Source organism: Thunnus albacares, chromosome 2, assembly GCF_914725855.1.
Source record: "Thunnus albacares chromosome 2, fThuAlb1.1, whole genome shotgun sequence".
Taxonomy (NCBI): Eukaryota; Metazoa; Chordata; class Actinopteri; order Scombriformes; family Scombridae; genus Thunnus; species Thunnus albacares.
In genome coordinates, this window is record NC_058107.1 from 34,099,249 (window position 1) to 34,126,513 (window position 27,265).

The window sequence follows — 27,265 nt, forward strand, 5'->3', positions numbered from 1 at the left end:
AAATGTATTGTTAATAGTTTTGTATTCTTACAATTACTTTTTATTATAAGTAATTCTCCCTCTTGGTTTCTGATTTTTTCTCAAAGGAGAACACAGAACGAGTGATTTACAGAACAGATATGAATGCAGGACTAGACAAAAAGAAGACTGTTTAATTTCACTTGGACTTTTTAGAGTTTTATCAGTATTTCCTCCTACGCAGACCAAAACAAACATTTATTGGAATGACCATCAAAGATATTCGCCCCTTCAAAACTGTAGAATTTTCTGTTGTCCAATCTGAAATATTTGTGAAAGTATTATGAGATACGTTCACAGCATGCATGTTAGGAGCTGTTGTGTAGTTTTATCACTGTCGTCTTCTGAATAAACTGATCTTATGTCCCTTTATGGTTCAGGTACATAAATTTCAACCGTTTGCATGAAACAATCCCAAAAATCTACAGTCAATGTGTCATTCGACCCTTGATCCATACAGATTTAATGGTATAATGTTGGTGTGTGTGTGATTTCTTAACAATAACCAGAAAAAGTGCAGTAAAGACTGTCATATTTTAAGTTGTTTTCATCTTCAAATCTCTAGACAGATTACTTCAACTTTGCCCGATACACACTGGAGCCGCTGTGTTACCAATGTTCAAAATACTGTGGTTTGTTTGTAACTTGGTGTAAACCTTAACAAACCAAATCCAGAACTGAGGTTTTGCAGCCTTAGTGTGGTGCAAAAGAAACAAAAATAATAAGAAAGATCATTTTCTCATTTCCATTCCCAACAGAGTGAAGTGCGTCATCGACAAAGAACAAACACATAAATTTGGAAAAAGTAGGCTTTATTTTTAAAAGGTCACCAATCGCATAAATTTGTACAACAAAGGAGCTTCCACTGCTGCCACAGTCCCTCCGTTGTTCAGTTAGTGAGCTACACATTCACATTTTAAACAAAGATCTGATTTCTTCAGCAATCATTGAAAAACACAAACAGCACAGAAAATGTTAAAATCCTTCAAACTGCTTTATTTTTATTGCAACTAAATTAATCTACAATAGATTGAATATTTTCATGCAATATACACAGGTCAAATATCAAAATAGCTGTTATATAAAATGACAAATCAGTATTATTTTTGTTGATTTAGTTTGATCCGCCCCTTTCCTTGACTTGCAGCGGTCTATTCGTGCTCTGCTGTTCTTGCTGTGGCGATGCTGTGAGGTCCCAGGTCACTCTCAGTTTACACAGGCTTCACTCCAAAGCAGCGTATGCCCTGTAAACACACACATATTTAGAAAACCAAAGCCCAATAATCACTGATGGATGAATCACTACTTCAAGCTAAAACTCCCACCAAAAAATGGTTGATGACATATCGTGTACCAAGTTGAATTCTATTGCTCAACAGTACAAAACCAGAAAAGAAAGCAGTTCTGCTCTCATTTTTTTGTGGGATTAAAAGTCTAAATTTAGAGAGATTAAACATTGAAGCAGATGTTTACATTTTTTGACCATGATGTCAGTTTTTTTTTCATTGTTATTAAACCAGCCAAGATTATCTGATATTGATGTGTTGATATTTGAACATGCAGCACACAGCATCTCTCAAGGATGTTTAGAGATGTCTTTGTGGGATTCTGAGCTAGTATCATTTCACACAAGTAAATACAAAAACGAATATCTTGAAGGCATTAGAATAGTTCAGAAATTGAAGTGTCACTGCTCTCCGCTGCAGGTTGACGCATTGGCTCCTGTTCAACTTCATGACTCAAAGCCAGTGTCAGTGTTTGCGGTTTCGCAGCTCAATGGCTGAAACCCAATGAGGCTTGAAACAGACTGTGGTTTTGATTCATTTTATACAATCCCTAGAGAGTAGTGTCTGCAACTATGTCTACAAAGTGTGTACTCATGCATTTGTTTTCACATTGTTTCATTTTTCAGTGTCATAGTTAGATTTTCTTTTCTTGCTGATCAGTACATTTTGGTGCTGGTTATGACAAAAATTGCATTGTAATGCCGACAAGTTAAGTTCAACAAGGTGTCTAGCATTACAGGAGGCAAGACGACATGAAACTTTCAGATCTCACCATGAATGTGTAAAGGAATAGCTTTGAAAATTAAATATTATTTGCTAAACAAGAAGATTGAGACCACTCTGTAAGTATAGATGTACAGCAAGGGAGCAATTAGCTTAGCATTAAGACTGAAAGCAGGACTGAACAGCTCTGTCCAAAGTTCAAATATGTACCTACCAACACCTCTATAACTTTGTTTAAACAAATATAAAAATGTCTTGTCTGTGATTTTATAGGCAGTTTTCTGTGCTCAAAGCATTTTTATGATTTTAGGGGGAGATAAGTAGTGAGGTTTAGAGATGCTAGTAGGCATATTTTTGAACTTTGAACAGAGCCAGGTTAGCTATGGCGCCGTGCTTCCAGTCTTTACGCTAAGCTAATCACTTTCTGGCTTTAGCTTCATGTTTAACGCATAAAAATGAGAGAGATCATCTTCTTTTTTATTGATAAAAACAAAAAGAAGATTTTTTTAAAGTTGGAATTTTAAGTCGTAGGTGTTATTTGCTGCTTTTTGTCAGATTTTGCTATGGAGTTTAATACAACAAACTAATTTAACACTAGGCCCTTTTAGTGCAGACCAGCAGAATAGATAAAAGATACCTTGTAGTTTTTTTGCTTGCAGAATTTCTTCAAGTGATCCACATGCTTCATCATCCCTTTGATCCATGGCTGGTTGGGAGACACACAGAGTTTCCTCTCATGTCTGGTCAGTAAACTACAACAACACCAAATCATCTGGGTTAGAGGGAGCAGCAGGTGTTGACATTATGATAACTTGCAGGTTAAATCAGAAAGAATTACAGTGTGTTTGTACATCATGAATCCCATCTTCTGATTACTTAACCACTTAACCTTACATCACTGCATCAATAGGGCAGCCCTGTCCCCCGACCTGACGTCTGTAGTCTGCGACAGCACGTTTTTCAACTTCCTTGTCGGAGACTTCGTAGCAGCAGTCCACTGCTACCTCCGCCAAAGTCACTGAGAGACAGAAAGAAGATCAGGTCAATTCAACTCTGCATGAAATGACTCACCTTCCAAAATCTGTCTTCTGAGTATTAAACACTCATCCACTGTAGGCTTAAAGGGTGGCTGGAAAGAGTTTGCAGTTTCCCTCCTCACAGGGAACAGATTTCAACAACTCATAGTGACACCTTTTCACACGTCACAGCTTCGTCGCCGGCCCCCTGCCCGGCCTCCTGAAGGGTCTCGCCATCGCTGGCCTGCAGCCCAACCTCCAGAGCAGCTCCTCACGTTCGGTCGCCCTCCAGAGCGACTTCTGCCATCTGCCTTGCACCCTGGTTGCCCTCCCGAGCGACTTCACCTGCCTGTCCTGCCTCCTGGTCGCCCTCCCAAGCGACTTCTGTCTTCTATCCTGCACCCGGTCGCCCTCCAGAGTGGCTTCAGCTATTGTCCCTGCCCTCTGGCTGCCCATCAGAGACCTTTTTCTGTGCCACTGTTCAGCCCCCAAGCTGTTGGGGACTGCCTGGACCTGGGACTCCTTGCTTGGACTCTGCCTCTGTCTGGCCCAAGGGCATTCCACCTGAACTTTTGACCTGCCCCTGTTCAGTCCCCGGGTCATTTGCCTGGGTCTCCTGGCTCCGCCCCTGTCCGGCCTTGGGCAGCCCTTCTGAGTGCCACCTCTCTGGCTACCTGCACCTTGTCTTGGCCTGTGGACTGTCCTCCTCCCCCCGTCTTGCAACGGCCATCCATCCTGTGTCTTGGTGGTGTTGTGGGACGTCTGGGATCCTGTCCTGCTTCTGTCCTGCTTCTGTTCGATGTTCCTGTGACGCCTGCGTTCTGGTTCGATCCCATGACTTTTTGCTTTTTCATTAAAAAATATCTGCATTGGATTGTCCCTGCCTACTGTCTCTGCATTTGGGTCCACCTGCTCCACTCACCCACCCTGACAATCAGTTATCTTTTTAAAAAAAAACAAATAAGACTTTCACCAGAAATCATGCATGTTCTGTTCAAAGGTGAAAAATATCAATCTTAAAATTTTAGAAAGAATTAGATTACAAGAAGTCTCTACATGCAATAAAGGATGTCTATCTTTCCACACTCACATTTATAACCTTGTATGAAATTGAAACCCAAACTAGATTTATTTTCGTTCTGAGAAATTCTTTCCATTTGCCGCTAGAAAAAATCTTGTCCAGTCAACATTATTAACCTTGTTAGATTATGGTGACACCCCGTATATGCATGAGTCAGACTCACTACTTTCTAGGCTTGGCAATGTCTATGATTCATAAAAAATGCAATTAAAATTTTTTTTTATGCACACAAGGTCTTTTGTTTATGAGTGTTGGGACGGGCAGTAGTGTGTTTGGTTATTAACAATAATTCATAATTATCATAGATAATTATGAATTATGAAAATAAGATATTGTTAACCTTAATCAATAATTCAGGCACCAACTGTTGGATCCAAACCAGGTAGTCTCATAAAAAGGAGTTCACCTAGAATGTTAATATCTGAGAGATATCAGCAGTATGTGCGTGTGTGCGCGCGTGTATGTGTTAGTCAGAAGAGAGGGAAGAAGGAGAGAAAGCGATCGTGAGAGGAAGAGAAGCGGTTCCTTTGTCTACAGACAGTGTGCGTACGGACGGCAGTCTGTAACGCACGTTGTCTGGTTTCTGACCGACAAAGCAACTTACTTCCTCACTCACGATGGCACAAACACAGCAGTAGTCCCGAGCGGGACAAACACAAAACAGTCTAGCGTGGTGAACACAACTAAACAGGCAGCAAACTTAAAATACTCCCAAGAGTAAAGCAGGAAAAATGGACTCGGCGGTCTGTCAACAACACAACAAAGCGACAGCGAGCAGGGTGTGTGTGTGTGTGTGGGGGGGGCAGTTGAAGTGGCCGACTGGAGGTGAACCACCTAAAACTGCTGTAACCCCGGAAACAGAGAGAGACACTGAGTCAGTGCAGCTGTATGTTGCGAGAACAGGCAATGTGGTTGTCTCCGGAGGGGTCGAGTGTCAGGACTTGGTAGAAACTGTGGGACAATCACGTACGAAAAATGGATGGTCTGGCGGTTGAGATGGTTCTTTGGAGTTAATGGCAATTAGTGCTTTAGGATATAGTGGTGTCATGGACCGTGCTTGGTGGGGTTCTGAGGGCCACTGCACCTAACCTAGGCACCACTGAAGGAGGGATACTGTACGTGGGTATCGACGGGCATGATGCACCTGGATGGGTACGATGGCGGAAGCGAGAAGAGAAGTGCGTGGCCTGCGATGAGCTTTAGCTGTCAAGACTTTAGTAGCCTGTGATGGGGCTTGAGACTGTCAGGACCTGCAAAGCCTGCTGCATGAAGGGAGCCGAAGAAAGGGCGAAAAAAGGGGGGGATGGTTGGGTGTGGGGGCTGAATTTGAGTGAGCCATGTCGGCTGTGGCTAGAAAGCAAAGAACGAAAAGATGCTGTTTTATGGGTAATATGGGAGGATGGAAGCCGAGGGGATATAGGAGGAAAAGATAGAAAGTCTGGAGGGAGGCACGGGGGATGAAGGGGCGAGGGTTGGAGGGATGAAGGGTGGGGAACTCAATTCAATTCTATAATATAGCACCGAATGACAACGAGGTCGTCACGTGGCACTTTAACGTAAAGCAGGTCTAGACCATTCTCTTTAATTGACGGAGACCCCCCGTGAGCAAGCACTTGGCCGCCGGCGGTGAGGAAAAACTCCCCTTTAACGGGAAGAAACCTCAAGCAGAACCTGGTGGGCGGCCATCTGCTTTGACCGGTTGGGTTAGAAAAAAAACGAACAAACAAAAAAAAAAACAAGGAGGAGGGATGGATGAAAAATGAAAGGGTGAGGGTAAAAGTAGGGTGGAAAAGGAGGAAGGATAGACTTAGAGGGATGATTTTTCTGTCTTCTTTGGAAGAAATCCATTATTGAAATCCTTATTGAAATGTTTCAACAGCTTAAGGGCAGACAGGAAGGGAAAGGTCAGTCTGTGTGAAGTTGTGGTGGGCGGGCAGAGGAGGACGGGCTCCTGGTTATTGGCCAAAACAAGTAAAATGATGCTCCAAAGGAGAACGTCCTCCATAACAAATCAACAACCAGAATACAAATATTGACATTGTGTTGGTCCGGTGAAAGTTTCCAAAGTTCATCTTCAATTCTCTACCACTGTATGCAGTTAAGCAGTAGTCCAAATGTCCTTTTTCCAGATTTAGCGGTTACATTTCCCTTCTTTTATTGAGCAGTAGATAGCTGCTTGTGTTAGCCAACACAACAGCTGCAACAGCTGGCTTGTTGTAGCAGCCCCGAAGGAATATTAAGGATTGTTGTTAAGTTAACAGGAGAATGGATCTGGACTGGGGGCGGATACATAAATAAACAGTGTCTACTGCATTTTGCTATCCGTCATGGTCACGGTTCAAGTTTCTCTCCTCTGTTTCATTGCGGGTGGAGCTGAGCGCTCTGTGTGTGTAAGTGTTTGTCCTCTGAACGGAGCAGAGGGGAGACAGTGAACCACGTGCAGTACTCGAGTTGACAACAACTACACTGGTTGGGTTACCGTAAGTGCAATAAAAGCTTTGCAAGTAAAAAGCCAATAAGAGTAATTTATGTATGATTTTCCATCATTTTCATGTAAATAACTTAAAATCATCCTCATATTCCCCCCCCCCCAAAGAATCAAAGATTAGAAAAAAAGGAATAAAAATATGTGTATCAGAACTTTGTTTCTTCTTTTTTGCTTTCTCATTAGTCATGTCAGGACCCTGCAGATTTATCTTTTGATCCTCTGGAGGGGCCAGAACAACTAGCTCGACCTCAAGCAGATACAACTAAAGCTAAAATGAAAATTTTGAGGTACAAATTTTACCTTTCTATCAGATGTATTTTTTTTTTGTCCTGAGATCAAATTTCTCAGAATCCAAACAAGTATTATTACTTACTGTTTTGTAAGCTAAAAGTAGAAATGGCTAACATGTGTCAAACTAGCGGTCAAGCTAGTTCACATGAGGTGAAAACATGGCTGGTGATATTGGGACGGTTGTAACGCCTTGTTACCCTTGAATACGCCTTGAACCGAGTTTCATTTGTATTTTAAAAACCTAATTGCCTACATAAACTAGCAAGCAAGCAAATTAAATGTAAAATGTCATAAAATTACATGCTAAGTTGATGATAATCAGTTGCTAATAGTCAGTGGAAACACGTGCTTGCTTACAGCATGCTTACTATCAGAAAGAGGAAGACACACAGGGGACTCACACTTCCCTTTGCTGCAGAGGGCTTCAGATAGCATAAAGTCAGGACAGTGGCCAAATCATACTACATTTGCCATGTGACCCTGTACTTAATGTTGTCCTCAAACTAATCCATTTTGATTTCATGTTTAAACTTTTTTGAGGATGTGTGGTGTACCTGTTAAATAATTTTCTTGCATTACAATTTGATGGCTTCCCCTCTTTTTTGTCATGTAGTGTGAAAAAAGGTATTAATTATTTTAAAAAATAATAAAATATTAAATTTATTATTATTGTTATTATTATTATTATTATTATTATTACCGATAATAGTTATTATTAATTAAATAATAAAAAAATAATAGTCACAATAACATCAATGTTAAATAAATAATCTTTTTCATTTTGAGTATTTGATTGATTTATTATGTATATTTTTGACATGTTACAACCATCCCTGGGACAGTTGTAACAGTGGAGTGACTGTATTTAAATCAATTTTGCAACCTGAACATATTTTATAAAACCAGTTAAATAAAGTGTTTCAGTAGTTGACACATTGCAGTTTATAATATAACAAATGGACTGCTCCAGTTCTAGTTTTTGATTTATTGGGAAAATTGCAAAAAGTGTTACAACTGTCCCTGGTCTCCCGTAATATATCAGTCATAGGAGACATTTTCCTGCAGAATGAATACTTTTACTTTTGATTCTTCGAGTACATTTTGCTGATGATTTTAGTTTTACTGAAGTATTTTTAGACATTTGTATTGAATTTATACGGAAATTGTTGGTTAAGAGTCTTGCTCAATGGCAGCTCATTCTTACTCAGGATGTAGTAACGTTGTGTGTGTGCAAGATACACACACGTAACAAGTGCACACACATAGTACTGAGTCATCATTGATGCAGCAAAAGTTGTAACATTAGTATTTCTCACTTGACAGGGAATTCCAGCAGTTAACTTCACGTGGTATAAAGAGCCGAGGAGAGGGAAATAACAGCAGCACACCATGCAAGACGAAGGCTATAACAGAAACAGCTAAACTCTAACTGCAAAGATAGAAAGCTGCATTTTCAAGTCAAGTGAAAGTAAACAAGTGTGTATCTAAATGTCAAACATCACTTTCTAAACTGTTGCTTCCTCATGGAGCCATGCCAAGGGGATTTACTCAGATTAGTGTAGTCTGGCAGTGGCTTACTGCTTCAGAGAAATGGGAGAAAACAAAAAGCATCTCTGTTGAGGTTTGGCTATGAACCTGGAAGGATGCCTGAGAAAACTCACCTGCGCAGTAGCAGGTGACCAAGAGGATGCAGAAGAAGAGCTTGGCGTTACCCCACGGAGCCATGTCTGGTCACTGAGCTGGCAAGGTCGTCTCGTGTGGCTTCTTAGCTGATAAAAAGCCTGTTCTTCCTTTCAGCACCTGCAGGGCAAAGAAAATGAGGAGACTGCCTCTGTCTAGCAGGCTTTAAATGTCCATTTAGTTTCACTTTTCATCTTCTTTTTGGTCCCTCCTCCTTTTTCTTTCTCCTCTGATCCAACTGGTCACACATACATTACCCCCTCTCAAATCTAAATAAAATTAAAAAAAAAAAACCCTTATTGTAGATCCCTTATCAACTAAATTTCATTTCCCAGTACTTGTGGGATGTCTTCCAAGGTAACAGGAACAGTTCTGTCACGCTTTGAGTCAGGCAGACTTCTCTAATCGCTGAACAAACACCAACCATAGTAGGCAGTGATTTAACCCTCAGATTATGATCAACATTTTCATTTCAGTAGAAATGGAAATATAATCCTCATTATGGCATATTGATCCGATTCTTGCACAATCATTAAACTTTTTATCATTGAAAAGCCAAAAAACAGACAGAATGATCATGTTCTTATTTTGCCCATGGGAGCATTTGGAATATTTTTGGCTTATGCTATAGCATTTAAAGAAAAAAACTGTGTCCTCTTTTCACTGTGGGATGGAAGCATTTAAAGGTTAAATCTTGTCTTGAGACCATACACTTATAAGGAAAGTATTTTACCAAGGTAATAAATCAAGTGACAAGTAGGGTCATTTTCTCATTCAACTTCCATGCATTGGCTTCTCAACCCCCGGGTTCCTAGACTCTCTGACTTTATCACAGCCAACTCCATTCGGCCCACATCATCCCCATGCTATCAACTCTCAACCAAACATCTTACCATACACGATCCTCATCCAATCCTTCTCGAACCCTTTTGCCAATCCAAATAAAACTACTTTTATACAGTACAAATGGCATGGTCTTTGTTAGTGAAATGACATTTAAAAAGAACAGTGACATCACTAGAACATACAGGAACTTTCTCATGCTGAATTTATAGGTTAAAGCAGATGTAAAGTTACACTCAATGAATGAAGAGTGTGTTTAGACTCCCGATGCAATTCTGGGCCTTTGTGTTTAGTTCTTGCGCCCCAGGGAGTTTCTGTTGATCAGGCATTCTGCCATCTTGTCGTTATGGGCATCCATGTGGGTGAGGTTGGTGATGTAATTCCCCCAGGGTCTTGATGACCACCATCTGCTCGTTCAGATGTGTGCAGTGCAGAGACATGGCTGTGCTGAGTGGGTGAAACTATTCCCGCAGTGAGCTTAACGATGCTTTCTCAGCTGCTGTTAATAGCAGCAGTAAAGAGTGGCCACAGTACAGTTACTGTTGGCATATCCACCGCATCATACTGTGGAAACATCCACAGCTGCAGTTGTGGTCCTAGCAATAACCACTGTGGTCACAGCCAGTGGATGTGAGACCTGCTGTTGAAGTTTGGCCTTTTCAAAAGGAGTAATAAGGAATAACTGTGTAATGAAAAGAGCCAGATCCTCTTTCCTTTTTGTAGTATCTGCAGAGTATGACCCTTATCTGGCATTATATAACTCTCTCTCAAGGACAGTCCAACTGTTCCCATGGATCATGGAGAATACAAAAAGTAGTTTTTAACTCACACTGATCACACTGGCACTGTACTTGAGCCCAGTTCTCAAGAAAATGTACTTTTCTTTTTTCTCCTTATTTGCAAAGATCCTTATCAACATTACCGTACTTTTGATGCTGATTATATTTTTTCTGTTGGATATTCCCTTAAAAAAAATGGTGAGACAAAACTGAGTGTAGCAACACTGTCAAGGGCTCTTCTGAAATCCAAAGGGAATTACCAGAGTTCCTAACACAAAACAAACAATACGGGAACAGTTCCTGGAATAAGCAACACTTGTCTTGCAAATGTCTTCTGGTCAACACTCCAAAATGCAGTGAAGCTTTTATCTTGATACTGAACATTTAGCCACACAATGGGTTTTGAGGAGGTCAGACACATCAACAACAAGAAATGGTGTTTATACACTACTAATTTGCAACACCAAGTACGTTTAGAGAGAAATGTCACCTGAAATCTGTCTTCTACCAACGTAACAAGGAAATGTTTTTAATGAACACATCAGCCAAGTTCCTTAAAACTTTCAAAGACACAATATTTTATTTTTTAATCTTATGTTATCCACTCTTGCACAACAATATCCACTAGCAAGTAAAGCACGATATTGTATATTTACGCAATCACTGCATGTGGTTACGATTAGAGGAAGATTGTGGTCTTGGAAAACACCGAAAAAGCAAATAGAAACATAAAAAAGGATGTGTTGACTTTATCAACATTCAACCAATTTTGGAGATCAGAGAGGACAGCAGGTTAAGAACTTAATTGTATAGTGCAACTTGTTCAATGTGCATATAACAATAAAACTTTGACTTTTGAATCTTGAATAGTTTTTTTTTCAAAGTGCTTTACGGAGTACATACATTTTTATATCTATACAAATGCTCCCAGTAGGAATAGAACTGTAAACTTGACAAGGAGAGCAAGTATAATCAACTTTCTTGTACTTGCAGTGTGTCAGGATTCAGTGACATCTAGTGGTGAGGTTGCAGACTGCAATTGTTACGACCCCCTAAACACAGCTCGTTCTAAATAAGGCCCAACATAATTAAAGAGTAAGGAGGATTGAAAATAACCACATCGATTTATTACCAAAACTAAGATCTACTAACAAAAGCTGATGGGCCAGCCAAAAAGAACAAAAAGAAAGGAAGACACCCAAAACCAACCAACGAAGAGTCGTGGGATCTCGCTCTCCCCTCTGACCTAAATCCACATGAAAACTAAACCTAACATAAAAAAGATCTGTGAAAACAGGACTATGGACCCAGCAACACAAACCAAAGACTAACAAAGCACAAACACAAACAAGTAACTGCTGCCAAGGCTGGGAAGTGGAGAAGAAGCCACATTCATGCTACCTTTATGGGTCCTCCCTCAATCACACCAGATCAGGACCACCTGGGAGAAAGCACAATACATGATAAGCAGAATGTCACATCTTACACATATCCTATCCATACACAACCAACTGAATAACCCCCCACCCCAGTCTACCCTTCGAAACTACGCGAAAAACACAAAAGGCCCTCTCTAGTGGGGCCTCTAGCCAGTGTTTGGTTTGTCCGTTCTGGGCTACCGTAGAAACATGGCAGTGCAACATTGCAGGCTCCATGGAAGAGGACCTGCACCCTGTGTAGATATAAAGGCTCAGTCTAAGGTAACAAAAACACGACGATTTGTTATTTTCAGGTGATTATACACTAATTAAAACATACTTATGAATATTATTTTCCATTTCCGCCAAGTCCGTTCTTCCACTAGATGCCACTAAAGTCTGCACACTGCACCTTTAATTTCATGCTAGGATAAACTTATTTCTGCAAAAGAGATTTTTTTTCAGCATCATTTTGCTGCTATCATGAGAACAACATTACGATACTTTATTTTAACAATTATTTTTATATTACTTCCATCTTATTTCATTATGTCAAAAAACTTTTCTCATCTTTACAAGATAAAGTGGTTTAAGAAACTTTCATGTTACAACAGTAATTTAAAAAAGTTAAAGATAAGACACTGCACCCTTTGCAGAGAACTTGACTTGTTAACACAATTTTTCTTAAATTCTTGATGTTATACGAGACCTTACTATGATCACATATACTATTGTAAGTCTTTCGTACCGTCTGGGTACCTCTTGTACTTTTCATTTGAACTTTTGTTTGACCAGACATAAATCAAATCAAAACTCAAAATAAGAACAAACACTTGCATTATTACACAGCTGAATGTACTTCCTTAATTTTATAGTCGTGTGTGAAAAATGAGCAACACCTCTCTGGAAAAACACTCATTCCAAAGAAACTTACACAACCACATAATGCATAAGGTGTCTGTGAAAAGCCGCTTTCTCTTCCTTAATTAATGGGGGAACTTTGCTCCATTCAGGCTGAGCTGTTGTCTGTTTATGTTGACATCAAAGTGGACTGATGTAAAAAAAAAAAAAAAAAAATCAGATAAATAATTTAACACTGTTATTGCATATTGCATATGTTTAATTGTGAGCTCAGTGACACAATCTTAAGTGGCAGTGGAGCATTTTTTAAGTTTCATTTTCTTGTAAATCACCGGTTGGATGTTTTCCTTATCCGTCTGCTGTATTTACTCTCTTGGACTTTCCCTGCTGAAGCAATTACAGGAAAACAAAGAAGTTGATGAACTTGAATTTTTGCCTGCAGAGAAGCCAATCTGGCAGGAAATCAGATTGCACTCTTTGTCTGCAGCCAGTGGTGCAAGAGTTAAAGAAAATAGCATTTCATTGTATATCTGACGGGATAGGACATGCTTTACCTTCCCTGAGGTGCCTTTGAAAACTGTGTTTAACAGATTTTTTTATTTGCACAACTGTGCTAACATTATAGTGATAATCAAGGTTCATAAAGTTGAATGGTTAAACAACTTATATCAATATATTTTTGATTTGTTTTCCTTACACTTTTAAAATGAACTTAGATTAATTCAAACCTGCAAAGATGTACTTTTTGGCTACATGGAGGAGCACGACAAGCTATAAACATATTATCACATTCCAAAGTTGATATGGGGAACATGTTAGAAAACAGTTAAGATAAGATAAGATAATATAAGTTAAAATAACAGTTTATTGATCCCCTTAGGGGGAATTTCATGATGTCTCAGCAGTAAAGATAGACAGCAAGACAGCAAGATAAAAGTAACCATAATGCCATCAACAACAAGATAAAATGCATGGCAATATAGTAATAAAAACTGTACAACACAGTAAGCGATGTACTCGCTTCAAAGTGACCGGGGGAGGGGTGGGGGGTGGTGGGATGGGTGGGTGAGGGGAGGGTAAAGTCCATGTAAGGGGCAGGGGGTAGGGCGAGGTGGGGTAGTTTCAGGTACTGTTGTACAGTTTGATGGCTGTTGGCACAAAGGAACGCCTGAACCACTTCATTTTGCACCTGGGGAGAGTGAGCCTCTGGCTGAAGGTGCTCCCCCTCTGCCACAGCTCCTCATAGAGGGGATGAGAGTCGCTCGTTTACACATCCAACAGACATGAAGCATTCATTTAGAGTTGTACTTCTGCCCACCTGATTAATTTAATTCCGATATTCACTCTCTTTTAGCTCTGTTTTTTTCTCCACCAACTCCTGAGGGAAATATCTGGCTCTTTATCTGCTAAATGCTCCGCTAGGTTCACCCGCTAGTCGCTAACTGATTCTGTTTTGGTTCTGTTTTGGCCATTTGATGCTGAGCAGGTAGTGTACAATCATTTGCTGTGGCTGAAAACAAGGTTGATGAGAGCACTGAAAGTGAAAAAAAAAAAAAAAAGCAAAGCCGCAGGGTGGAAAACCTAAACACTGAGCTGAAAAAGTGACTCCTTTCACATCACATATAGTCATTTGACCCATTGTGTTAATATAAAATTATTTATTGGAGCAGATTTAATATTTACTTATCAAAAATCAAATTAGGACCCCAAAGCTGTGGTTCAGATGTTTGGATTAGATGTATGACAGGTGCAACATTTGCTGAAAAATGTGTTCTGCATTGTAGTTTCTCTTCCAGATCCATAGGTGTGAAGTATTTGTACTTCACTCGAGTACTATTTTTTTGATGTTACTTTATGTTTTATACTCCACTACATTTCAGATGGAAACATTGTACTTTTTACTTTACTACATTTTTTAAAAGCTATAAAATGTACCTATAAAACATATGATCAGCTTATATTAGCTATAAAGTAGTTCACACTTTCACTTTTGATTCTTTTCGTTCATTTTGATGTGGCCTCATAATTGAAGCTAAATATTCTGGGAATTATGTTTCATTTTTGAGTGGTCTCTGGTGACATTGCACAGTCCTATGTGCGCTGTGGGAATACCCATCGGACGGACATCAAGAGACAATTTTATTATTATGAGCCTTGGTCTCTGGCCTGGAGGACAGTGTGTGGCCGAGATATTTCCTGTTAAGGGTCAAATAAAGTCGGAAAGATTTCCTGTTCTCAAACTCTGTGAGGTCCCAGGTTCCAAGAACAGTTTGTTCTTATAAATGCTAGAAACTGTTTGCAGCAGTTACTCATCACAAACAACGATAAAAGTTTTTTTTTTACCCCCAAAACAGGCTTGTGTTCAACATCTTGCATCACTTAAAGAAAAAAATGTTTCACAATTCAAATGGGAGCTTATACCCTTATGTATTGTCTTAAGATTATACTGCATTATTATAGTCAAATGCACATTGTAAGACTATTTCTTCTATGCTTCCTGTGTGAAAATGTTCCCAATAGGAACCATCAAAGGTGAGCTGTGGGGCTCGGTCAGTGTAACTTTACTGCTCATTAGACAGAAGCAGAAAGGGGACAGTCCAGGGAGGGAAAGCAGATAAGGATTTGGCCGTCAACTCTCAATTCTCAGCAGGCATAGAAAGAAACAACCTTGAGATAAGGTGCATTAATTAAAGATTACTGTTAGGGTGACGAATATGGGATGATTGTGACGCATGCAGCTGTATGTACTAATTCTGAAACTGAACTTCATATAGTATTTATTCAGCTTAGCAAACTAGGGGATGTGAACTCTGTTTATTGCAATAAAACTCTGAAAGACAAAACTTGCTCTCTGTAAATTCATCTTTAAATTTCCAATGACAATAATTCAGATGTATTTTGATTACTGTTTGACCAAAAAAGAGCTTTTGATTGAGATAAGGTTTAGCAGAATTACAGTCAATCCATCCTAGAAAAGTATTTCCAGTGTATGACTTCTGTTTTTCTGGATTCCAAATTGGGGAAAGAATCGCTAAGGGTCCTCTTAATCATACGAAAATATGTGTTTTGAAAAACCACTCTAAAATATCTGACTGAGACATCTTAGTATAAATGAGTCCAAACTTGACATACAATAAATTAACAAAATTTACTGGACATGAAAAATTTTACTGTATGATCACAAAATCTTCCTTGAGAACCCTGACTTGGAGCTGCTCTGTAGTTCACAGCTGACAACTGTTACTGCGCTGGACAATTCCCAAGAGGGAAAATATGACGGGGTTTGAAAGAGCTCAGTGCACTGCAGCATTGGAAAACACATGCATGTAGACAAAACACTGCTACATTACATAAACACTGATGAAACATGTGCCTAGATTTAGAAAACAGAGTCTGCGGAGTGTAAAAGAGTCTTGACCTAAATGCTGATGAAAAACAAGAATAATGTTCACCATCTAAGTTTAGTGTTAGCACGTACTTATTAGCCCTAAACACAAAGAACAGCTGAGGCTGATGGAATAGTCATAAACCAACAGTATTGGCAATTATTTAATTTTGACCTGATGATATTATGAAAAGTTAAGTAGTCACCAAAGTGATTACAATTTATCCTGAGGGGAACATGAGTATGTGAGCCAAAGTTATTAGAATATATCATCTGATAACCATGAATAATTGTACAAAATGTAGTGCCAATCCATTCAGTACATGTTGAGATATTTCACTAGATGAAGTGAAAACACTGACCTGCACCAAAATCACTAAGATTCATCCTTTTGGGGGCCATGAATGTCATGCATTTGTTTAAAAGGCCATAAATCCTAAAACATATTTCCATTTTAAAAATATAGCTTGAAAAAAAATAATAATGATGCATGTTTTATCGTTTCATACATGACAGAGAAACTCCAGTGGAAACCTGTACAGAGGATGCACTCGTGATGTGTTTCAGTTTTATATCAAACTTTATTTTAAAGTAATTCTCAACAATAGTTTTAACATACACAACTCTTCTCAGCTGCATTCGTCACTAAAACAGCACAAATTCATGCGATTTTTGGAACATGATCATAAAAGATAAAAGCTCCTTACGGTAATATGAATAAAGACAAACAGGATTTCATTGTTAATTCCAGACAAGTCAAGACAAATCTTATTTCTTTAGTCAATTTCATACACAGGGATTATAAAAAGAAAGTGGGGGGGGAAAAAACCATTCACAACTGCTCTGTCAGGAAGTTTTACACCACAGTCAGCACACCTGAGAATTAACATCCACAAAATCTGGCGTGAAATCACATACAATATATCATCATAAATAAAAAAGAAGTGATGATTCTTCAGTGGTCACACAGGTCTGATCTTCTACAGTGCAACATGATGATTCTGAGACTCTGATCAGAAACAGAAGTGAATTTTTCTTCTGCCCTTAGTTTGGATTCACTCCCGGTTCATCTTCAGCCATCTTTTCTACTCCTCTCTGCACCTGCAAAAAAAAAAAAAAAAAAAAAAAAAAAAAAAGACGTGCAGTGAGCGATGAGCCCATGAATGTTAAAATGCAACAAGTAAGGAATGAACTACTTTATAATTTTATATTTACCTCATTTACTAACGGGTTTGTCTTTTCTTATCCAGAAAAGTAATGAGATCTTGCACCCATTTTGCCTGGCTGGACTCGGGAGCACACAGTCTCTTTCCTTTCTTTGTTATGAAGCTAAAAAAGCAGATGAGAGACACAGAAGTGAGATTAGGCTGCAGATTAAAGAAGTGAACCCCCCCCCCCCCCCCCCCCCTCAAACAACACATACTTTCATCAACCTTACTGTTTTGCAAAAGAGGATATACCTGAAATACTGTAACAATTCAGCAAAGGTGGTTTTGAGCAACAACCTGTCCTTTGCCTAATGAATATATGTAAATATTGTACATGTGGCGTTAGTTGCAACTTACACAGTAGCACTGACAACACAGCCCTTTCCAGATTCCTGAATGACGTAGCTTGAAAGGATATTGCGGGGCAAGCGCCTGTCAGTGGTCGACAGACAGCAGTCCACCGCAATCTCACCTGCAGGAAGATGGGAGGAAAAAAAAAAATAATCAGGGAGAGCAGATTTGTCAAAAATTGTGGAATACAACAGGCAGGTGGATTTATCTATGACAGTGTAAAAGCTTTAGTGTACAGAAGGTGAAAAGGTCATCTGCAATTTCTTCCTCAAGAATGTGATCTATGTTCCTGTCATGTAGATTATTTTTTTTTGTTTAAAAGATGCATATGCAAAAAAAAAGGTGGCTGGACTAACTGAAAGATAATACTCACATTACACCTGCATTAAAAGCATTCTCAAATAAGCTAATGATGTCTGTGTGTGTGTGTGCAAGCATGTGTCTTACCTGCTGTAAACCCAATGCAGATGACAACCAGAAAGAGCAGAGCTGTAACTCGAGAGGCCATGTCTCTTGTTTTCTTCGGTGGTCTGAGCTCAAATCAGTTGCTTCACAGAGAGTCTCTTCAAGGAGTGGTACTGTGATACTGAAGAGCTACAGGTGCATTTATACAGGTGTGGAAGAGAAAGTGAAAGTTCTCATTGACTGGAAATGAGAGAAAGTTGGCGCCGCACTCACACTTTTCTGGCTTATCTTTGTCTCCTCCCCTTTTTTCAGTTTCTTTCCAAAATCTTGCAGTGTCCCAGATGCTTCACTGAGGCGAATCAAGGCGTTTATCAGGGCATTTCACAAGAAATCCCTTCTACACTTCATTACACACTCAATAAGCCAATAAATTATGTAACAGTGAGTTACACCATTCATTCAGTCAGAAAATATAATATTATAATAACATAATATGTTTATGTTCTCTTGTGCATTAGCTACCAATATTCTGTGCAAACACCACCATCACCATTCACCAGCAAAAATGACCATTCCAGTTTGACTCATGTAAATCTGTGCACATATTGCACAATTTCCTGCTAGTGCAAAAAAAAGTAAAAAGTAAAATGGATGTTTCTTATATATTAAATGCAAAACAGCATACAATGGCATGTAAGTAACACACAACATCCTCAGTATGGAATTGGAACACAACACTTGATAAAGGTTGGAAAACTTTGTAGTTAGTTGTAAATTGATTTAAATCTAAAATGGTACAAATGTTGAAACTCTGCTTGTGAAATGTTGTGTGACAGTCACCGCTGGAGTGTCATCACTGAAAGGAAATGACAAAGCATTTGAACTGTCAGCTAAACAGTAAGAGATTTAAGCAGTGGAACTGTCAGATAACATGTAAAACGCTCAAAGCACATCAATTGTCAGTTGATGTACGTAGTTGCAATTTCCATTGAGGTTGTCACACCCTGCCTGGACTTTGTGTGTTTTTTTGGTCTTTTTATGTTCTTGTGTTCTTTGGGGTCTCCTGGTTTGCACTTCTGTTTAGTCCTTCGGTTCATATGGGTTTTTGGGGGTTTGGACTGCCTTTTGTTCTGTCTTGTCTGCATTCCGGCCTTTGCATTTGGGTCCACTCCTGCTTCCCCACCTGACAGAGGTGGAAGCTCTGGAGATGGTTGAAGTGTCCTCACTTTAGTGTCAACTGCTAACGCCAACAGACATCACTAGACATGTCAATTAAAGTGTAACAATGACGTTCTGTGTTTTGAATCAGTGGCAGCAGGATACAATGCCACCGCTCCCAGCTACTAAATGATGCCACCTTTATCTCTTCTGATTGCCTGGTGGATTGTAAAAACCTCTAAGCTACAATGCTAATGTTGCTAGCAGTAGTTTCAGAGACACAAACAGTGTTTTTGTGACAAACATGTTCGCTGTATGCTGATTTTTCGCCAATTAAAATCTGAAAAGAGCCGTCGCAACACATCACATGCACAATAATGGAAGAGGCAGGCATAAAAGCTGTTTTGCTGCAATAACATGATTCTTTGCAGTTAAAAAAACCTCAATATTTATTTATACTGGTCCTTTATTTAGCCCCTCAGTTCAGCCTCTGTCTGAAACCGGCAGTTTTAGCTCCTGTCTCTTTAAGCCCCCTCCCCTCCCGATGAGCCCATTCCTTCTTTTCCCCCTTCTTTACTCAAAATGTAAGCTTCTCAAATACATCTGTTGGAGCTGAAATCCAATCCGAAATAAGCTAGTGGACAACGTGAACAATCCGTGGAACAAACTAAGCATTGTGGGCATCTGAAAAATCTGATGTCACAATGAAGAAGTAGAGGTAATTTTTGGTTGTGTCTAGGCGGTAACTCTAGATTTGCAACCCTTGCAAGCTGCTTCAAAATGTTCTTGTCTTGCTGTTTTATGATGTGACAATGCTAAGGTTAAGGTCTGGTTAGGTTTAAGTGCAAAAACCATTTGGTTAGGGACCAGGGTTAGGGAAAGATCATGGTTTGGGTTAAAATGATCATTTGAAACATGGTGTGGGTTAAAGTTATTACTTCCTTACAAATCTCATGAAGGTTTAGCAAATTTTTGCAAATCTAGGGTTACTATCTAGATATAACCGTAATTTTTGCAAACGAAGCGTCCAAAGCAGGCTGAATCATTTTTACATACGTTCACCTCAAGTTTTGGAACTTTGACAATGTTTGACATAGACATCCAACATTATAACGTCTTGGCCAAAGTCATGTTTAACTGGGTTTTTAGATTTACTTTGTTTGCAATCACGTCGCCTCTGAAATTTGCTTTACATCATATCTAAACACAGATGATCTGAAAGTAATTGAACTGTCAGTTGCAGGTTTGAAAGGTGGTCCTGTGGTCATGCAGCTATATCACAGCGGGACAGATATCAGATCTGATATCTGAAAATAAAAGGCTGATGTCAACCCAATATAGCAATCCCCCGTGAGAATCTTCTTCTTTTGACCAAACTGAAGTGTGATAAACTCTACAATGCCAGTCTAGTTTTGGATTTTACGACATGCTCAGGACCATCCTATAAACACGATCTAGTGAGAGATAAAGATGTGAATTTCCAAGTATAACAATATCGGTATGTAGAAGGTTGTTCATACTGTAAATCAGTGATGATCTTTATGATCTTTATCAGTCTTATCTTTCCTCTCATGTGGTCGGTTTTCTAAGTGGATAGTGGTGTGGTGAGAGTGTGGTTTGGGGATTTTTTTTTTGGATTGCATGCGGGCAGCCCTCAAGTTAGTTTGAAGAGTGCTTCTCTTTGTGAGTCTTTATACATGTGTATACATGTACCAAAGTTATTGATCAAAATCTAAGTGTGGGAGTTGTTGAAACAAACTTCCCGCCACAGGCATAGGTTTTGCCAAGAATGTTGCAACAAATTATGTGAGGGACCAAACATGTAAAGATCATTTCACAGGAAGCTGTCTTCCAATCTGGATAGGTTTCCCACCAGTCTTCTGTTTCCACTGTCTCCATGACAATGTGCAGTGATCCAAGATGAATTATAGCCCTTTCTCAAAGGAACAGGCAAATATTCTTAGAGAGTGAAAGAATAAGATTGATATCAATGTTATGTGCATTAAAGGAGCTATAATCACCCAGAAACTGCAGTTTTATAGGTTTTTTTTATACGTTTCTCAGAAACTGCAGTTTTATAGGTTTTTTTTATACGTTTCTCAGAAACTGCAGTTTTGTAGGTTTATAGCATCTTTCAGCTCATTGTTTTGGTTTTCCGGCAATTTTACAATTTTACTGTTTTGGTTAATTCCAACTGCTTTTAAAGCGTAATTTCCAGCCACAGCAGGCAGCTGTTTTCATAGAAAAGCAGAAAAAACCCCATTATATACAGTATGTATGCTACATTCACAGCACCATTAGACAGCTAGCTTGGTGAACATAGTGGAGCATTTAGCAGGTAAAGAGCCAGATTATTTTTCTCAGGAGTTAGATCAGACCAAAACAGGGCCAGTGAATATTGGACTTGTGGGTTGGGTGGACAAAAACATGACTCCAAATCAATGCTAATGTTGCTCCATATCTATCGGATGTTTAAATAGGCCACTGTTTGCTAAGTTCACCATATCAACTTAAAAGATAACAATATATCAATGCTTTGATCACAGCTTGTTTCTACTTCCTCAAAGTGGCCAAAAAATCAGTTGTTGCAGGTTTAAATACAGCGCTGGAGTCAAGAGGTTTTTAGCCTAGCTCAGCATTAAACTGGAAGCATGTGGAAACAGCTAGTGTGGCTTTCCAAAGTGAAAAAATACATCTTCAGACACCTGTAAAACTGTCCTAATTACACAGTATTGTCATGTTCATTTAACCTGTACATGAACAGAAATATAAAAACCACTATTTGCGACAGTTTATCCATCCAGCAATTACTTCTGTACAGTGTCTCATGCCATAGTGTGGGTTGACAGACACAGTTGATGAACACAGGTTCTTACATGCAGGCATTGTGCATAGCTGTTCTTCATAGAAATAGTTACAGCACGTAACTCCCCCTAAAACCATAAATTGGGTATGGGTTAAACAAAGAAGCTACATCATGTAATGAGACTTAGGGGTATTGAGAATATTTTTTAGCTTTTGAAAGAGCCAGGCTAGCTGTTTCCCCCTGCTTTCAGTATTTATGCTAAGCAAGGCTAATTGCCTCCTGACTCCAGCTCAGTACTTTAAGGCATTTTGCTTATTCGCTTTCTTGATAAGAGTTAGATGAGAAGATCAAAACTACTCTGTCCGATAAATATGAAGCTACCACCAGCAGCCGGCTAGCTTAGCTTAGCACAAAGAGTGCAAACAGTGGGAATCAGCTAGCCTATCTGTCCAAAGGTAACAAAATCCACCAACCAGCACCTCTAAGGCTAACAGGTTGTTTGTATCTTGTTTGTTTAATCTGTGAGAACACAACATGTGAAACAACTCACTGTGGTTTTTACGGGGGAGTTATGTGTGTGATTCTAAGCTGCAAGAAGGTGAATACTACTATTTCAACATTTCAAGAAAAAGGAATGTTTCTCTGACACAGAGACATGAAAGTGGTATTGATTCCCTTTTCCACTAACAAAGTGTCTTTTTCTCATGCTGATGATATAACACACGTTACTTCCTTAAATTAGTGTGACCTTACTACAATGGTGACCTTCTCCAGTGCACTTTCACATATACTGTGCATATCCTATTGTCTTTCACATTTACATGGCAGTATGGGTTAATGGTCACAGTCAATGTCGATCTGTTCAGGGTGAAGCTGCAGTTTAAAGAAAAGGAGAAATGGCTTTACAGAGAAGTGACTCAGTAATGAAATCACATTTTTGGATTGAGAGCTCAGACTGTTTTTATGCACTTGTGTAATGATTTTTCGGGAAAAGTGATGAGCAGTGTGATATTAAACCACAGAAAATCCCCTCGTAACCAGACAATATGTAAAGTCAACAATAAAATGATAAGCAAGCAATAAAAATGTTTTGACTCAAGTTTAAGCTCAAGGGTTTTTTTTTTTTTCATGCAGCAGGTCTGCATAAACACTTTAAACCACCACCATCCATGTGGTAAAATCTGGACATAAATTTATAGAAATACTAAATTACAAAACTGAATCTTTACCAAATATGAAAATGACTACAGAATTCAAGAATTGATTGCATGGCAGAGTTAAGTGGCATCCTAAACTGTCATCTAGATACTCAGACAAAATTTAATCCAAACACAGCCGCAGGGAGGGCTTAAGGCCTCTCATGCATCCGGCAATCAGATGCTACGGTGTGATTGCAGATTAGTTGTAGATGAAAGGTAAAAATGTGAAACTGGATGTTTCAGATGTTTTATTTGGGTTGAAGCAGGTTCAGTAATTCAAGAGTTTCACTTTTTACTTGTCACGTATTTTGTTGTTTGACTCTGTTCCAAATAAAACAGTTTTGGAAAAACCAAGTTCTGCTTGCGGTTCAGCTGCGGTAAATTACACGATGATGCTGGCAGAGAGTTGGCTGAGAACCACAGTTTATCAGGAAAAAAATGACCAGTTACCCTCATTCCCTCAGAAATGTGCACACTTGTGAAGTTGTGAGTTGTGTTTCCACTGAAGATGTATGGACCATACTATCCAAACCCCAGATGAATTGGTGCCAGACTTTGCCTTGTCTTTATTTCCACACCTCTCCAATTATATATAAATATCACACCATCTTACTTTTCTGTTATACTAGCAGTGACTCATGCAGCTTTTCCATTCTTTGGAGAAATGGGTAAATCATTGACCTGTAAAGTGAGATATTAGACCCCAAGATCAAATCAGTGGAAGGAAGGACAGAAAACATTGAAGGATTGGAAAATATGTCACCCTAAAAAGCTTTCAGGGCCCCATTCTGTTTCTACACTGCACTTTAGAAATGTCACCGTTTGCAGCATTACAGCATCTTTTCTCTTGGATTTTCTGCTAGTAACGTTTGACTCCCTGCAGTGATGTTTCTGTTTGTCTACAGCCACAGTGGTGAAATACTGCACATGGTAAGTAACATATTATCATATAATTTATAACCATTACTGGTGCTGCTGAATAAGTAAAACACATCTCTTTCTTTGCACCAAAACATTTCTCTCAATGAAGAATACCAATAAAAGTAAAAGCTCTCATTAACCAGCTAATTTAATTATAACTTTATGGGATCGATTCATAAAAGATAGCAGCAAAAAATCTTTTAATTTGTACAAAAATGTCTTAAAAACTGCATGAACAATTGTTTGGCCACTTTGGACCAAGAGAACTACCAAAAAAGAGTTGACAAGCCTACATCCTTAACACATAAAGTTGTAAGTGTTATGCTTTTAGCAAACACTTAACACTGCAACCATGGACCAACGTTAGCTTTGTCTCTATCCACCTAAAAAGTATGTCCGAATCTCCTGTTAGCTCTGGTTTGGTCTCCACTAACTCCTGAGAAAAAATATTTTGCTAATTGCTAACTTTGTTTGTGTGTTCCTGGTAGGGAATGGCAGGTTTATCAGAGTTTGCTCACTGAAAACAGATGTCTGTTGCTCCTGCTGCTGCAGAAAACAGGGCTGAATAAGTGCTGGGAGTAAATCAGCTGTAAAATTTAAACAATAAGGAAAGGATGATAAATTGCGTAATTCTGTAAAAGTGGATGATTTGTCTGTGTGAAGTCATTGCTTTCTCATTTGTCATACTCTTTTGACACATTGTTTCTATCAAATTAACTGAAGCTTTACTCTATTGAACAAAACAATGATCTTAAAGTCTGCAACAAAATCCTCTTTATTTCAGCATGATCTATGAATACATTATTAACTTCTCTCACGCCTCCTCCTCTGGCACTCTAACCCTCCATGAATACAATTCTCACACTTGAGAGAGGCAGGAGGGAGTGTAAACAAATTTGGGGGGCCACGTGATTTTCAAGAAAGCAGAATTTGTATCCTGGTTCAGATTGCCTGTGAAACAGATCTAAAAAAAAAAAAAGGGGAAGAAGAAGAGAAGAAGCAAGAAGTCAGAACTAATCTCAAATGATTTAAAACAGTCCTAATGCAGGGCTGAAAGCACATAGTTGACTGATAGCCTAAGTGCAGCAGTGTTTGCATGTGCAGACTGTGTTTTAGTGTTGCCTAATAGCTGTACCACTGGGAACAAAACATCCCTGCAGAAATGAATGTTGCAGGGAAAAGATGGAATTGGGACTCCAATATCATTATGGAGAAATGGTTCAATCCTTTTCATTCCTCAGAAAACCTGACATTACAGCATTCACTTTCATGCATCTTGATGTTCTTGGACAGTAGCTAGTTCCTAAAATTTTTTGGCTTGTGAAGGAAATGTCTGTTTGCAGTGTGTCGAGTGCATCACAGGTTACATGTTGTGTTGTACCCGATTAGCCAAAGAGTGATTTTTCCTCCTTTGACTGAATTACATCAAGCTTGAGAAATCATGCACCAGGGGAAAAAAAGCAAACATTAGAGCAGTGTTTTATGTAGTAGATGTTTTTTTTTCTGCTTATCTTTCCTGTCAATGATCTCATTGCTCCTGGTAAGTGTGATTCATTGTGCACCAAGTAGGACTGGATATGTTTTAAAGGAACATTTCTACGTTTTGAGGAAATACTCTTATTTGCTTTCTTGCTTGGAGTTAAATACCACTCCCCCATTTGTTGGTGGAACCAAGAGATGTGTAGGTTAGCTTAGCTTAGCATAAAGACTGAAAGCAGGGGAAAACAGCTACTCTAGCTCTGTCCCAAGGTAAGAAAAATCTGTCTACCAGCACCTCTAAAGCTCATTAAGTAACAAGTTATATCTCGTTTGTTTGATCCTGGAGTCTGCACTGATTGCCTTGCATGGTGAAGGCTACAAGAAGTCGCTGCTCCCGGCTAAGAAGTAGTAAAACCCTCTTAAAACAACATTTTATTGTTTTCACATTTTGGTTTTCTCACGGATTAAAAAAACAAGATATATAACGTGTAAATTAGTGAGCTGTAGAGCTGACAGGGGTATCAATCTTCTCATCTAACTCTTGGCAAGAAAGTGAGTAAGTGCATTTCCCAAAATTTTGAACAGTTCTATTTGGATCCGCTCTGAGCAGTTTGCACAGTGTCTAAAGATGGAAGATGACGATAACAAAAAAAAATCTGAATGGATTGAAGGTGCATCTCAAAAACTAAACAGCATGCAGGACAATCTTTTGGGATCAAGCGGGTCTGCCAGGTGCACTAAGAGTGAAAGTAAATCATATCTACTTTTGTGAATCTCTCACACCATGTTTGGCATTTGACTAGAGGACATCGAAGAATTTAAACTGAGTGTGAAGGACTACCTTCCAGCACCAAGACGGACACAATACCAATATATTTTCTCTTAAATATGTTTTATTCTAAAATCAAATTCATCCATTTTGAAATGCAGTCAGCATCCCAAAAAATATTTTGTTATTTGTACATGTTAAGATAAATCCCTTAGTCACACTAGGTCTATATTTTCATCTGGGGAATGCCATATGTTGAAATGAAACTCTTGTCTCTATCTTTTTCATTGGAATTGTTGTTGTGTTTCTCTGACGTGTTTTGAAATTTGCTCACTCTGACTAAGTGTCTACCACAGAGGAACTAAACTCCTCATAGTGTAACTTACTCCACTTCTGTCTGCTGATAAGAGAATTCACTGATTACAGGCACTCTGCAATTAAACACACCCTTAACATAATTTTTCATTATGGGGCTTGGCATGTGATTGACAAGTACCAGCAGGAACAGCTCCATAGAGTATCATGCAATGAGCCTTAAGTTTTGTTCTTTGTCAGTGTTTATCAGTGTTGAACGCTTACAGTAAGTTTCAGGTTCAGGCTTGTTTTAAGGGTTTGACGTGTGGCCAGTGGTGTCTGGTTCCATTTATCAGAGCATTGTTCTTCCTTCCTTTTTTTTTTTTTGCACAGATGTTTTTTTGCAAAAATTATCTCAAGGATGGGTAATTTCCAATAACCACAACTACCGCAGGCTCGGTTTAAAGTCCTGTTTTGAGAAAGTACTTCTGATTTGTTGTACTTGCCAACGGTCACGTGAACTTGCCTCAGTCTTGGCAATGCTTGACTTGCTTGACCTACTTATGTGAACATGAACAACAAAAGATCTTTTTATCCTGCTTGTCCACCTTTGGGGTTTTCCATCTAGGTACCTCCTATATTTTCAAGAGATTAAATCTGTGTATTCATGCAATGTCTGCACATTATTTGACTGGAAATCTGAAAGGTTCAGTGCAAATAGAGCTTCTTTTAGCTTTGGAGAGATGCTGTTTGTTGCTTGTTTTGGTTTTAGGCTTCATCTGTCACAAACCCTTCAGATATGGAGT

At 39.0% G+C, this 27,265-nt stretch overlaps 2 protein-coding genes across 2 annotated transcripts; both read right to left on the reverse strand.

Annotated features, from left to right (window-relative positions):
• Nucleotides 1-813: 813 nt before the first annotated feature.
• On the reverse strand, nt 814-8,981 carry LOC122967394 (eotaxin-like). The gene is made up of 4 exons (XM_044332027.1): nt 8,565-8,981; nt 2,922-3,045; nt 2,665-2,779; nt 814-1,262 (listed from the first exon to the last, which is right to left on the reverse strand). The coding sequence occupies exons 1-4, from the start codon at nt 8,626-8,628 to the stop codon at nt 1,230-1,232; spliced, it is 336 nt and encodes a 111-aa protein (XP_044187962.1). The 5' UTR covers nt 8,629-8,981; the 3' UTR covers nt 814-1,229.
• Nucleotides 8,982-16,560: 7,579 nt separating this feature from the next.
• On the reverse strand, nt 16,561-18,069 carry LOC122967401 (eotaxin-like). The gene is made up of 4 exons (XM_044332038.1): nt 17,876-18,069; nt 17,435-17,549; nt 17,085-17,198; nt 16,561-16,970 (listed from the first exon to the last, which is right to left on the reverse strand). The coding sequence occupies exons 1-3, from the start codon at nt 17,934-17,936 to the stop codon at nt 17,093-17,095; spliced, it is 282 nt and encodes a 93-aa protein (XP_044187973.1). The 5' UTR covers nt 17,937-18,069; the 3' UTR covers nt 16,561-16,970; nt 17,085-17,092.
• Nucleotides 18,070-27,265: the final 9,196 nt, after the last annotated feature.